The 15,712-nt window shown below is 38.1% G+C and overlaps 1 protein-coding gene across 3 annotated transcripts in view; it reads right to left on the bottom strand.

Annotated features, from left to right (window-relative positions):
• The window catches only part of PKP4 (plakophilin 4), a 63,422-nt gene extending 49,309 nt beyond the window's left edge, over positions 1-14,113 (bottom strand). Inside the window, exons 1-2 of one of the 3 annotated variants that reach the window (XM_057415608.1) lie at positions 13,978-14,109; positions 150-262 (exon numbers count right to left, since the gene is read on the bottom strand). In XM_057415608.1, the coding sequence (XP_057271591.1) occupies positions 150-262; positions 13,978-14,106 (242 nt within the window). In that variant the 5' untranslated portion in view covers positions 14,107-14,109. Of the gene's footprint in view, positions 1-149; positions 263-13,977 lie in introns of all 3 variants that reach the window. The other 2 variants (XM_057415606.1, XM_057415607.1) reach the window with 2 other exon arrangements.
• Positions 14,114-15,712: the final 1,599 nt, after the last annotated feature.

Below are 15,712 nucleotides of genomic sequence, written 5' to 3'. Positions count from 1 at the left end.
AAATCTGCACTTTATTTTTTTTAAATACTTCAGATATTAATGGAAGGTGAACAGCTGTCAGTGAAAATATATGTATGTAGGATGTAAGCACCACTAAAAAGCCCTCTAATTTATGGGACAGATGAAAGTGAAGTCATCAGGACTTGTACCTTGTGCTGGCGATACTTGGTGATTCTGCTCCAAGCCTACATCTTTCTAGCTGATTAGCCACAATTTGCCTTTCCACTTCCAGTTCTCTGGTAAGTCTTTGAAATTGGAGCTCCTGAAATTTCAAGATAAAAAGAAAAGCATTCTTGATGTTAAAAAATGGGTGTGGATGAATTCTGAAACAATCACTGTTTCATCACAACCATGTTTCTTGTTTTGACTCTTCCTTAGTGGAATAAACTATCAGAATGTTAAAGTGGGAATTTAATTGTTCTTTATATCAGTGATTCATGCAAATATCGATTTATCACCTGTTACAAAAGGAAAAGAATGTTTAAGCATTTGTGGATTTTATTCCTCCTGCAATTAGAATCTTTGCGCCTCCTTATGTTGCCACAATCTAACAAAATTAGTGCCTATAAAAGTCAGTCTTCGATTTCACCTATAAAAGAGATATACTGGAAAATACTGTATCTTGACCTTTCCAACTGCAAAACTTCATATCCTAAGGTATATTACGTTTTGACTTCTGTATTCAAAAACTTAAAATTTATAATTTCAAACTGGCTGAGGGTAGAGATGTGCTCTTTCACCTTTTCTGAGTATAAATCATGTAACTGTACTACACAGTAGTTGCATGCCTTACTGTATTACAAAAGTCACCTTCACTCAGAGATAACAGTTAATGCAAACTATTCTTTCCCACCTTATACTACGTGGAATGAGGCTAAATACTGTACTTCCATAAACGGGCCCTAAAAGAGCTCTGTATTCCTTCCAGTTTGTAACCTTTTCAGTAAGGTGAAGTTCAGCAACACACCCTACGGCTTTCAGTGTCTGCAAATACCTCTTGAATTCTCACAGCTCCAGCCCTGGAGGGCTTTACGCATTGAACAGGAGAGCTCAGAGTACCAGTGTAGTAAACACCTACTCTAAATCCATGATTTACTTTACAGAAGTAAGGATAAAGTTTCTTCTACTGACAACACAATGATACTACCTGCAAGATCCCCCAAACAGAAGGCTAACTGGCACTGATTTCATTAGGAAGCCGGCTAATGGCTAAATCGAACAGCAACTGCCATAAAAAAGAAAGCTACTTCTGAAAGTCTGATTAAGCTCTATACAACTAACTGGCCCCTTAAAGATATGCCACCCAAGCTACTGTCACTCCCAGACAGCATTAGGAACTGTAGACGCTTTCAAACATTTCTCAGAGCTCACTAACCAAACTGAATAAACACACTCTAATATTCCAAATATTGGCCAGCAAAACTGTTTGCCTCGAGGACACAGAACTAGCCCCACTACTGCCATAAAACACAAGCATCCACAGACTGCATTTGTCTACTATTGCTCTACTAAGAGAAGTTCAGCAGAACAGAATGTGCTGCAGTTCTGCTAAAAATTAATATGCACACCAAAGGAGCAGCAGGAGGAAGATGCGGTCCCCTGCTTCCTCCTAGCCCCCGCTACCAGTAGGTTGGCATTTACCATCAAGCTTCAGCATCAGAAAAGCTTAGCACAGTCAATGCTCAGACATGAAAGAGCATTTTAGGACATCCATCTTAAACTTGGATTTTATTAAAACCTGCTTTAAGGCAGAATTCTAAAGCTAAATCCTTTTAATCCAGAGACCTGATATAAAAAGACTCACAGATCTGATGACCTGCAAACCATGGCAAATCTTATTGACCTGCACACGGACTAGAAAGTACGGATAATATCAGGCTTGTACGACACTACTGCGTCCAGCAGCAGAGACCCAATCATCACAGTTCAATACCACGTCTTAACATGATTCAGTTCCATGTTATACCAAGGAATATATAGGCACCCACTCAATTCATCTGGACAGTCTGGCTCTTGGAGAGAAAATACTAAAAGATGCAGTAAGCAAAAAAAGAATTTTATACACAAGAATTTATTATCCAGTTCTAAGTCTGAATATACATTATACATCCATGTAAAAGCTGATTTACCAGCCAGTCATTAACATGCTAGTGGAAAATGGTGATTTTCAACACAATATTCAGACACAGAAGCTCTGTAAGTTTTGAAGGAAATCACAGAATCACAGAATCCTAAGGGTTGGAAGGGACCTCAAAAGATCATCTAGTCCAACCCTCCTGCAAGAGCAGGGTAACCTAGAGTACATCACACAGGAACTTGTCCCGGCGGGCCTTGAATATCTCCAACATAGGAGACTCCACAACCCCCTGGGCAACCTGTTCCAGTGCTCTGTCACTCTCACAGTAAAGAAATTTTTCCTGATGTTCACATGGAACCTCCTATGCTCCAGTTTACACCCATTGCCCCTTGTCCTATCACTGGACATCACTGAAAAAAACCTAGCTCCATCATCCTGACACTCACCCTTTACATATTTGTAAACATTGATGAGGTCACCCCTCAGTCTCCTCTTCCCCAAGCTAGAGTCCCAGCTCCCTCAGCCTCTCCTCATAAGAGAGATGTTCCATTCCCTTAATCATCTTTGTAGCTCTGTGCTGGACTCTTTCAAGCAATTCCCTGTCCTTCTTGAACTGTGGGGCCCAGAACTGGACACAATATTCCAGATGTGGCCTCACCAAGGCAGAGTAGAGGGGGGGGAGAACCTCTCTTGACCTACTAACCACACCCTTTCTAATGCACCCTAGGATGCCATTGGCCTTCTTGGCCACAAGGGCACATTGCTGGCTCATGGTCATCCTCCTATCCACCAGGACCCCCAGGTCCCTTTCCCCTTCACTACTGTCCAGCAGGTCAGCCCCCAACCTGTACTGGTACATGGGGTTGTTCTTCCCCAGACCAAGACTCTACACTTGCCCTTGTTGAATTTCATCAAGTTCCTCTCCGCCCAACTCTCCAGCCTGTCCAGGTCTTGCTGAATGGCAACACAGCCCTCTGGTGTGTCAGCCACTCCTCCCAGTTTAGTATCATCAGCAAACTTGCTGAGGGTACATTCAGTTCCCTCATCCAGGTCGTTGATGCAAATATTAAACAGCACTGGTCCCAGCACCGACCCCTGAGGGACTCCACTAGTCACAGACCTCCAGCTAGATTCTGCCCCATTGACCACAACTCTCTGCCTTCTTCCTTCCAACCACTTCTTGATCCACCTCACTACCTGATCATCAAGCCCACACTTCCTTAGCTTATCTATGAGGATGCTGTGGGAGACAGTATCAAATGCCTTACTGAAATCAAGAAAAACCACATCTACCGCTCTACCATCATCCATCCACCTAGTTACTTGCTCATAGAAGGCTGCATGACCAGCAGGTCGAAGGAGGTGATCCTGCCCCTCTACTCTGCTCTTGTGAGACCTCACCTGGAGTATTGTGTGTAGTTCCGGTGTCCTCAACATAAAAAGGACATGGAACTATTGGAACAAGTCCAGAGGAGGGCCACGAGGATGATCAGGGGACTGGAGCACCTCCCTTACGAAGACAGGCTGAGAAAGCTGGGGCTGTTCAGCCTGGAGAAAAGAAGGCTGCATGGAGACCTCATAGCAGCTTTCCAAGTATCTGAAGGGGGCTGGAGAAGGACTCTTCATTAGGGACTGTAGTGATAGGACAAGGGGTAATGGGTTAAAACTTAAACAGGGGAAGTTTAGATTGGGTATAAGGAAGAAGTTCTTTACTGTAAGGGGGTGAGGCACTGGAATGGGTTGCCCAGGGAAGCTGCGAATGCTCCATCCCTGGTGGTGTTCAAGGCCAGGCTGGACAGAGCCTTGGGTGAGATGGTTTAGTGTGAGGTGTCCCTGCCCATGGCAGGGGGGTTGGAGCTGGGTGATCTCAAGTTCCTTTTCAACCCTGACTATTGTATGATTCTATAAAGCATGTAACAAATATAAATCTGTAAAATAATCAGCATTGCACAGGTTGTTTGCAGAAAAAAAAAAAAGCTTACCCTATCCTTAAAGCTGTTTCCTGTTTCTTACTTTTACATCAATATTTAAATAGCAATGTCATTGACACAAACTAAGAATGTTACCACAAGACTCAAGTTGCCTATTGTTATTTACCGATCTTCTAATTAGATAAATAAAATAAAACATATGCTAGGCATTATTTGCTTTCATTCAACCAATCCCTATTACAGGCAGAGGCATTAATGAAAGTATCATTATCTAGAAAACATACTCTTGATATACACTATGAATATGCATTCTCCTGAGCTCTCTCCTCCCTTTGCTTCTTTCTCCTGCACTCTCACAGTCTTTACACCAGCTCACATGTATTCCTGGAGGAAGGCATTTGATAAGGCAAATGTTATCACTAGGCAACTTCTGCCATTTTGCGTTCCAAAAGGAAAAAAATTATAGTAAATTACCAAATCCTACAAAAAGGTTGACAATGTTTAGAAAGCCCATTTACATAAAATGAATCAATTAAAAAGGAGCATATAACAACAGAAACAGATCAAAGAGGGAAAATAAAATCCATGCTTGTCCACCAAGCTTGCATCTACACGATCACATCTTTTAAACTGATTTGTCATACACTTCTGTCCTAACGGTGTTTAAGAGATGAACTGGGTAATTGAGATTATCAGAAAAATCAATAGGTCTATGTTTTGTAAGTGTAAAACAATTACAGGCTTAGAAGACAAAAAAGCACCAGTGAAATTAGAAGAATGACCAATGCAATGTTACAGGAGTGTAACAACTATAGGAAACACTATTTTTTTTTTCTTCAGCACAGAAAAGAGATCAAGATAAAATCTAGAAAGTGAAAGTTATGCTGTATTCTTCTCATTTCACAGTATACTTTCTTTATATAGCGTAATGGGTGTACAATTTCCTTTCCACACTTCTCAATATATCCAAAATTCTTCATCTGGAAACTAAAGGTCCATCCAATTCCAATAATCACCTCAGATTTTTGAGGATTTAAGGCAGCTGAAAAAAAAAGAAAAGGCCTGGAGAGATTGCAAATTATAGGATGGTTTGGGTTGGAAGGCACCTTAAAAATCATTTAGTTCCAACCCCCTGCCTCAGGCAGGAACACCTTCCACTACACCAGGCTGCTCAAAGCCCCACCCAACCTGGCCTTGAACACTGGGAGGAGTGGGGCAGCCATAGCTTCTTCAGGTGCTCTGTTCAGTCATTGTAAAACACCTTATTCCTTACATCCAACCTAAATCTGCCCTCTTTGAGTTTAAAACCGTTGCCCCTTGTCCTGTCACTTCAGGCACTGGTAAAAAGTCTTACACTGTCTTTCTTACAAAGAAAAATTGAAGGAAAAATTTAACTTTAAAAAGCTAAATTAACTTCAGTTAACTGAAAGAATCATGGTAGGAAAATGGAAGAACTCTTTTTCTGCTGATAATTCACTTTCTAACTTGATATATAATCTCTTAAACATACAAGTGTAAGCCCTATCTTGAAAATTACAGAGTTTGGTTTTGACCGGCAGGATGATGCAAAGAGATTTGTATTTAGTATTGGACTGTTGCATGGCGTGCCCAGAGTTCTCATACAATTTTTCTTTAAAAAACAAAAAAAATTGCAATATAAAACTGGTATAGGTAGTTGTACAACCAAAATAACAAATTGTCCATTAAAGTAAAAAAAAAAACCAAACTATTTTTTCTCCCATAAAGCAAAAATCAAAAGCCAGTTAAACAGAAGTGTACTCCTAGTTTACTTGGTGGTAAAAGAGGTGAATGCCACAAATGGACAATGTAGCAATAATTTTTACTTTATTTGTTTACATTATGTTCAGAAAGCAAAACTCACTGGTATTCTATCAGAAAAACTGTGCCAAGTAGAAATAAGAGGAAAAAACACCAAGCTGAGTCTGGCCACTTCTCAGGTACCTGTACTGCTGATTTTGGACCAACACCTTCAGCTGTCTATTTACAATATTCTTCATAACTTTATATTTTGGTGCTGACAAAAAAAAAAAAAAATCAGAGTGCACTGAACTGCAAAGGTATAAAAGACATGCAACTGATTTGCCATTTTTAAATCGTTCTAATGGTTAGGAAAATCCAATGTATTTTTGCAAGCACAAGCAAAATAGAAAGAAATTCTGCTCCATTTTATAGTCTGAGCAGTGTTCGTACATGTCCAGCCTGTGGTTCCAGTGCAGTAGCAAAGTTTACTTGTTTTCTGAAACAATGAGTGCTGATTTTTATGTCTCCTGAATTTGGTATCTGCAGCTGTAGTTGGTATGTCTTAAATACCTGCATAAATATGCAAGAGGGATAATTTTAGAAGTACCATCTTCTTTACAGCTGGAATCCTCATATTCTAAGCCCTTTTTTTTTCCTCTTAGTCTAAATCATCTGATTTTTATAGAAAACTAAGTCCTAATCAATTCCGAGTAAGTGCACTGATCACCTTCTTAGTTTATGCTTCCTTACAATGACATTTTACATGACTCTGAACAAATACCTGCCACCACCATGTTTATCTATCAGACAGTACACTACTTATCTCAGGAATCTATCTGAATTTGTTTCTCTAGCCAGCTCCTCTGCAAGCAGTGGCAGGGCATGGTCCTCACGCAGGATGCTCTCACACAGTGCTGGCTGCTAGCAACAGAGAAGCTGCTACCCTAGGCAAAAAGCACAATTAGCTGATTTTTATAGTACTGGCTTGTGACAAAATGACATGGCAGGAGTCAAAACAATTAATAAGCTTGTTTTCATTTGCAGAAGGAACATCTCTGTGGTAAGAACATGCTAAAATTATAGAGGTAGATTACAGAATCTGCTGCTGTACTGCATCAAATGGACCAACCAAATCTTCCAAAACATACACACTACAATGCCTTGGCCAGAGCTACTTTTATCCAAAATTATCCAATATACATCAAGAGGGAAAAAAAGCCCTATAATTCTATTATTCTGTTTAGCAGTAACTACTTAATCACCTTATAAAACTACAGGTTTTATATTCATGAACTAAATTCCACTGCAAAACCACAGACCATACTTCTTAACACAAAGCTGTATAAAATTGCCAGCTTTAAATATGATTACATTTAAGGAACAGGAAGCATATATATGGTTAAAGAAAGAAGAAAACAACTTGCTCTGGAAAGGCAATTATACAGACTGCAGGCAGACAAGCTTCCATGAGTGAAAACCAAAACACATGAAATTTTAGATCTGTGTTCTGGAAGAGGGTCAAACCCCACATGGGGTGTCAGCATGGTAGTGTATACCCCAGGTGATCGACAACAGCTCTTACTTGGCAAGCTCTGCATGTCAAGTGGCAATTCATCTGCACTGATGTTGGGATCTCACTAAAGAAGATACTTCAAGGTCTTCACTGTTGCAAGTTACAGATGAGACAAGTTATACTAACCCTGAAAACAAAATACTCCTTCCATTTGATAGCAGAGTAATTCTGACAGGCTTGTGGCTCCCTGGCAAGTGCAAACTGCCATCACAGTGTGTTAGGCTATTAACAGCAAATCTTTGAAAAGAGGTAAGCAATGAGAATGTAACTTGTATGACACTTCCTAAACACTGCCATTCTCTTGTTGCAGGCTTTGGGTCACAAAAGAAGGTTGAGGGGCACTTCCATGCCTTCTATCTTCATCCCATTACAGAGATCCAACATTACCATTTCTATTAAGGAGGAACTTTTCTCCCTCAGTAACAATGATGACAATAAGGAGTCTATGCTCAAAATGCTGGAAACTAAAAATTACTTTCTTTCCTTCCTGTTGTGATTTGAAAACCTCTGGCAAAACAGAGATAACTTAAAACTTTAAAGAGTGGTCCAGCTGACAAACTGAAGGTTTCCTGGTGACAGTTACACAAGAATCAGCAGCAATGGCACAAGCAGTGAAGACAACTCACAAACTCTTTCTGAATGATACATGCCTGGCTAGTCAGACTAGGATCAGACAGTGGGGACATCCGAGAGGGATGATGCTATTAATGGAGAGATGCATCTCTTGCAGCTTCTTGGCTTCCACCAGTTCTCAGTGGTTGCTGTGGTAGAAGACAGAGCTAGGATTGGATGTTATTTGAAGTTGTAGTTACACTGGAATATGCTAAGTTGCTTCAATTGCCAAATATCACTGTCTTCATGAACTATTAAGAAGGTAACTGTAAGCTGAACTAATCATAACAATGTTGCCCGCTGAACAATTCAGTTCAGCCTCTTCCAATGGTCTGAGCTGATGATCTAAGAAACCATAGCCTACATTCGAAAGGAATACTTTTACTTTGCACTTACTATTTCTTATTTGACCGCAACACACAGTGCAGAGCCACATAATCCCCATCACCTATGAATGTTGAAACAGTGCTAAACAAAAGGCAATTACATTCTGGACGCTTTTATTATACAAATGTGCAACAGCGAAAAGGACAAACAAAACTAAATTTATACCTTCTTCACATTAACCTCCTGCATTAATCTATGCAGAGCTCTACTTTTTTTTCTGCTTGCTCTAATTCAGAGCTAGATCAAGCAACTGACTACAGAAAACCACATGAGTAACTGTGTTTCTCTCCAGCATGAATATTGTACTGTAGTGACCTAATATTTAACTCTCTATCAGAAACTACTGAGGAAAAAACCCTGTACTTTTAAGAAACCACATTAGATCAACCTTAAAATTTTCTGTAAAAATAAAGTTTACTTACGCACACAACTGCGATTGCAGGCTTTCAGTATCTCAGTATCTTCCAAAACAGAAGACAAAAGATAAAAAATCAGACAGGGTAAAGAGAATCACAGATTACAGGATGTGGAATGACACTGCTACAATTATTAGCTGATCACACTTACTCTGTATTCAACAGCAGTAGACCATTAAAGCCCTTAATACTTTTACGCCTGCATTGTTCACTATTCTGGTAAAGCAGTTTAGTGCTGTTCTAGCTGATGAGGGATCAGAATTCAAGCAATTCGTAGAAAGCTGACTCTTTGTCAATGGTAGAAAGAAGGAAAGCCAACTGAGGTATTTGCTGACCATATCTGGGCAGCATCCTCCTCGGAAAATGTTTGTTACAATGCAAGGTTTTATTAAATTGGTGCTGAAGCTAAGTGAACTGTAATGGCAGCTGGCGATTTGAGCTCAGCTGCTATGGAGTAGATAGGCTGGTAATCTAGCATAGAAGTCTTACAAAAGACATAAATACTGCAGTATACTTCAGGGGTACTCACTTGTGGAGAGGCTTTTTCAAGGAGAGTTTCTCCTCAGAAGCCTAACAGTACCCACTAGAAAGAAAAAATTAATTTCTAGACCTTCGTATGAGTTAAGGAGTACACAATTTCAATTAAGGAAATGAGTTATTAGCTTCATCTGAGACACGAATGGTATAGATTTTGTCCTAGAATAAGAGCCTTGGGAACTGAACTTCTCAGACTTGATCCACTAAAACTGGTAATTCTCGTAAACAGCAGAAGCAGTAAACTTCAAAGTTCTGGGATTAAATGGGGAAGAACAACCTGAGCAATTGAATACAATATAAAAAGACTTAGAAAAAAAGACCCACAAAACAGTTTCTCCAGTGATTCGAAAAATGGTGACAAGGACTTTTGTTTAAAGCTTGAAAGTCTATTTAATAAAGAGTGTAGTCTTCATTTCAGAAATTACACACATTTATTTACCTAACCGATCACTAGATGCATGCAAATCAGCATTTCAGAGTAAGACTGTTCTATGTTTGTGCCTCATTACTGAAAGTGCATTTAATAAGTTTTTTCTCAGGCATCTTGTTGAAACTATGTGCCTACAGAGTTGGATTACTGAGTACTTGATATAAAGCACTAATAACTTGAATTGGAAAAGAAACTTCCCAAACTTAGTACTAAAATACTGTAATTCTAGTAAAGGTGTTTTTAAAGTAATCTTTAAACATAATTTATGTTTAAATAACAATTCTTAATAATACTTAATAATTCAATAATTTCCTTAATTTCCATCTGAAAAATTTCATGTTTTGCATTCCCTCTCCCCCAGCCTTTAAACCTCACCTCTCGCTCCACAAACCCTATAAAAAACATCAAGAACTATGTGAAGAATTTGGCTACTTAAGGCACAAAGAAGGAGAAAAAGCGAAGAGCACCCTTTCTGAGTATATGCTATGGTTCAATACAGTTACACAATAGGAAAAGATTTTGCTGAAGTGTTGAGCAGAAGTGAATACTTCCAGGAAAACACTTAGGAAAACCCAAAAGATTTATGAGGATTCACCTGAAAGCATATCCAGTCATTCCTACTCTATTGTCACCGATCTACAAAAGAAAAGGTGAAAAGTGGTCCATCTTTAGGTGTCAAGAACAACTGTTCACAGAACAAAGAAACTAAAAAAAAAACCCCAACCAAATCCTGCCACTGGTGCAAGTGCTTCTCTCTTAGCAAAGAAATTAAACCCAGTATATTCGTGTTACTTTTGAAAACTGGACTGAAGGGCAGTTTTTCCTGTGAGACCTTTTCCTTCAGCCCAATCACTGAAAAGGAAAACTAACATGCTAAGCAGGAAATTCACAATTCCAAATGATCCCATTTAATCTTGCCAGTTCAGCAGCAATCCACTCCCAATTCAGTAGCTTATGGCTCCCACATGGTAAAGTAGGAACAATTCCAGCAATCTATCTGGAGTTCCTGGCAACTAGCTGCCCCTACATTCCAACCCCCAAAAAAAGTTAATGCCATGATGATGTCCCTATAATTTTTAACAACTTGTTATTTTACTATTAAAATGCTTGATAAACTTTTAGTATGGGTAAGAGACATCCTACAGAACTCAACTAAACTTTTATTCCAATAATCGCTAGGATTCAGAAATACAGATACATACATTGTAATGCTTTAGTTTTACTTACAACCTGTTTCAGCTTTTCCCAAGATACTTCTTTCTATTACAGCATGGAAACTTTGTAACATTTCAGAAGTGAGATACATACTTTGGACACTCTCTCCCACCCAACCCCGCAAACAAACTACCTCCAAAACAAACACATGGAAAACAATCACCAGCCAAACCCTTCAGAAAATAACAAATCCCAAAACTACAACCCACTGTCAAATCCACTAAAAAGAAAAGAGACCAAAATCTGTTCCTGCTTTCTTACAATTAGCCTTAGGATTTCCCTGCATTCAAAAAGGAATTCCTGTACTAGAGATACAACCTATACCAGTAAGTCAGTCCTCCTCTAGATTTTAATCCAAAAGTATATCCAGTAATGCACCTGCAAACAGAATAACTCAACCTGGTTAAAGAACTATTTCCTCTACCCCAATGAGAGCCAGTGGTGGTTGTGGTGGTAGTGTCATTATTTATACTAATTAGGGATATGTTTTCACATTAAAACAACACTTGAACTTTCAGAAAAGCACAAAACTGTAATAATTTAAATGTCTTCACAGATTACACTTGTTCTGCACATATTATTTCATAACACTAAAAGTGAACTGAAATGCTTCTTTCCTAAAATACTATCAAGGGGAATTTACACAGCTCTCTGAAAACTTTGTCTCTATGAGAGGACATTCAGACTTCAGAGGACATCCTCTAGTTTGGTAAAAAAATGTTGCTTTAAACTGATTTGTGGTCCTAGGAAAAAGAAATAAATGTAGAGTTTTATTTAAAGTGGCTTGTAAATTCATTGACAAACTGATGCAACTTTATATAATCATATCTACGTCACCACTGTCAAAAGATTAAAAAAGTCATTCAATAAATTTATCCAATTCAGAGCCATTGTAGCAGTTTTAAAAGTTTTTAGTAAGATAAAATCTTGCACAATCTGACTGGTAATAGTAAAGGCTCCTCTGAATTGTGTTTCCACTGTAGTAAGTGTTTCTGAAGTAACTAAGTTAAGGTGTGGCAACTCTATTTTACAAATAGAGAGAGATTCCTGTACAAAAGGAAGTTAGGCCACAGCAAACAGCATAACAGTTTCTGTTCAAGCTTAATAAAGTAAATAACTGCACTGGAAAAATATTCTGTTCTGGGCTTCCTGCCATACAGGAAGGGTGTTGAACATGTCAGTGTCCCTAATTATTAGCAACAGAAAAAAATATCAGAAAGCAATAGCTTAGCTCTCAATTACTTCACATCATCACTTTCAAGAGTGTAATACAATTTACACCATCTTCATCTTCATATTCATTCTAATGGGTCTATACATTAAAGTTAGGCTACAGTCTTGAAGTTTGTGTTTCACTAACCATTAAACACAACTTTCATTTTATTTTTTCCTTTCATCAGACTTGAGTTACTTAATGGTGCACATATTTAATAGTCTTTTTATGAATGGAAAGGGGAAAATGTTTTAGCTTCCTTTTTAAAATGAGGAAATATTCCATTATCATTTTTTCTCCAAGATAAAAAAGTAAAAACATTTCTTGGGTAGGAAAAGGAATGCTAACAAACACCTTTCTACTATATACTTCTGTATCTACCTATTATAAACAATACTCTTGTAATTGTATGTTCAGTTTAAGCAATCACTATAACATCAAAGCTGCACAAAAGTAATTCAGGCAGTAATCACAGCAGTAGGGTTACTGGCTGGCGATCACCAGCAATTACAGCACTGTCATTTATTGCAGTACTTCTCATCAACTAAGCTAACATTACAAACACGTGCTTTGTAAACTGCAAATAAAATGAACCAACTTAAAGTACATTTGCGGTGATTTTAAGTAAATGAGTTCTAATTGACATTTGTGAGATAAGCTACAATGGCACAAGGCAAACTAATGTCTCAGAGAACAAGAAATGACTTAAGAACACTGTAACTCAACTGAGTACTCATATCTTGACAGCCTCCAGCATTGTTAATATTCTTCACCTGGGAAGGATTCAATATTAATTTTAATATCACTAAGAAATTATTAAGGTTGATATTGTCATCTTGAAATACTTCTGAAATTATTCATTAAGGCACAAAAATAATGTCCCAAATTTCATCATCTTGCAGAAAAATTTTATTTAAGAATGAAGACTCTATGGCTACGAAATCTGTTCATACAAAGATGATGTAATCTAGTTCTCACCTTCAAAAAAAAAAATCGTAATATGAAACAACATATGATTACTAATACATCAAGTGTTTGCATTCATAGTTAATATCGTGAATTAAAAACTGCTTTATCTTAAAAGAAGTTCTGAAACCAAGATAGCAGATTTATTCTGAAATTCAGATGTTACATTTACATATTAAGTCAATACCATCAGTATTTCTAGACAAGGAAAGCCAAACTCACTTCTCTCTTGTGTTTTTTAAAAACAAACAAAACACAAAATCAAACACACAATCTTTAGTTATAATGTTTCTTTGTAAAACTGCAATTTTTTTTTCATCTTGAACTGTCTTTACAAACTAAGGCTGAAATTGATTTCAAACAATTTTCCTTATAGAGACTGAGATACATGTCTGTGAATGTGCTGCAGATTTCAAATACCTTGGTATTGATAACTGAAGCCAAACTCAAAGTTTAAACCCCATTCTTTAACAAAATACAATTAATCATACCAAATCTTTATGCATGAATTTCTATAATACTGTACGCAACTTTGCAGAAGGCACAGAACAGACTGGTTCCGAACGTTGCATCAGTTCTATACTAGCTTTTCTTTTTTTGACGATACACCTGCATTTCAAGTCTGATTTACGACAACAGTGCATACATTCCACAGAATACCATAATGATGCTCTGTTCAGCGCAATTAAAATGAACCTTATATATTCAGATTCTAACATTCTGCTATACAAAATACACTATACTAATGCTAATATAGAAGGAATTATGTTTAGTAACAATGACTTTTTTACCAGCAGTGCAATAAGAGACAATGGTTAACTCACAATCTATACTGAATTTCTGAAAATAAGGAATGTACCTGTTCCTTTACAGAAGCCAAAATGGTAGTGGCAGTGGTCTCTGGTTCCATGCCTGGGCCTGTGGAAGCTTCCTGTGTTGTCTGTGGCAGCCCCTCCTCCACCACTGGGGTCTGCTCAGGGGCTGGCATTTTGCCTGTAATAACAATATTTTACAATAGCTTACATTTTCAGCCAGTGATGTTTAAAATTCAAGTTTTAGGATTATCAATTCTCTTATCTTTTTTTTTCTAAAACCTTTCCAAACCGAACTAAATTAGCAGAGAACTTCATATTAATTAACCTATGTTGCTTCACCTTCATAACTTGAAATCAGAATTGCATGCAGAACATGACATCCAGGCAGAAGCAAGCAAGCTGCACAATATTTAAAGATTATTTTTAAAACACAATTTTGTGCTAATTACTAGAAGTTGCAAAATCCAAGGTGTGTGAAAAATACTAGTGTTAAAAATTAAAAACACCCAGGATCAGTAAAAGATTACCACATGTACAGTTTTTAGCCAGGAAGACTGACATGTAACAGCAGAATGCTTTGCTACTAGTAACAAATCATGGAAGAAACTAATTATGGTAATAAAAAGTTAATGGGAATAATGCTTCTAGTGTTCTTTTTGCAGACGAGGAAATTAAAACACAAAAGTTAAACTAATTGCCCTGGGCTATGGATAGCATGGAAAGGACTGACAGGATTAGTGTTCAAGTATTCTGAGCTTCATGACTGCAAAGGCAGCAAGCTAACCATTCCAGTACATCTAAAAAGAAGCAATTTATTTAACTACAGAAGTCTCTTAACTAATATTACAGAGATAGTTACAAAGTGTGCCTCACACTTTGAAACTAGCAAGTAGGTGGTATTCAAGTAGCTTCCATACACATAACACAGTTTAATTGCCTTAAGAAAAAAGAAAATAAAGCTCAAGAGTCTGATGTTACAAGTAGTCAATATTTCATTTTAAATTTTCAGAACAAACTCATTCAGTATTCCTAGAGGAAACAAATACAAACGCACTTTCCTTCTTTTCACAAGGAGCAGCTTACACTGCAGGTAAGCTCCAAGGCTGGGAACTGACCTGAAAGACTTCTCAGTCCTGACCTGTTTTATCTGCAACTCTCCTTCTCTACCATCTGTCTTTTAAATGCTGAAACAGCATAAAGTTGGGCACACACTACCTAAAAAGAAACAAGACCACTTACAAGTTCACTGGCTATGCTGTAAAGCTGCACATTCTGATCTGGCTGAGCTGACCCCTATGTGATCTCCAGTGGAATTGCCCTACAGGACTGCTCACCCTATGGGGACATCTGCACTTGTGCCTATACACACAGGCCAAGCACAAGCAAAGCACCATGTGATCAGAGGACTTCTATGTTTCTGCAGGTAGCCCTGGGTAGAAAACATGAATGGAAACCAGAAAAGGGATGATTTAAGAGAAGTACTTTTGCTCTGCTTTGTGCATATGCACTGTCACAGGCTTACGAGCTGCTTCAAGTGTGTTAGCAGGTGAACTTTATGAACCACACTATTCTAGCCTGCTACAAGAGCTGGTAATACTAATAATGTGCAGTTTCACATCAGCCACTGAGGGAATCAAACAGCAATTTCAGAGAAATTAAAGTGAGATGAGTGATGAAAGCCAGTGAGTCCTGGGGGTAAAATGTGGTGCAGGAGACTGGTCACCCATCAGCTTCTACCACTGCAAATGAAAAAAAAAAACGCTGCTTCCAAAAGCACAT

The sequence above is a fragment of the Pezoporus wallicus genome, unplaced genomic scaffold (assembly GCF_028554395.1).
Source record: "Pezoporus wallicus isolate ANWC-B61680 ecotype Strahan unplaced genomic scaffold, APGP_CSIRO_Pwel_v1 contig_736, whole genome shotgun sequence".
NCBI lineage: Eukaryota > Metazoa > Chordata > Aves > Psittaciformes > Psittacidae > Pezoporus > Pezoporus wallicus.
This window is presented reverse-complemented; position numbering and strand designations above follow the sequence as displayed.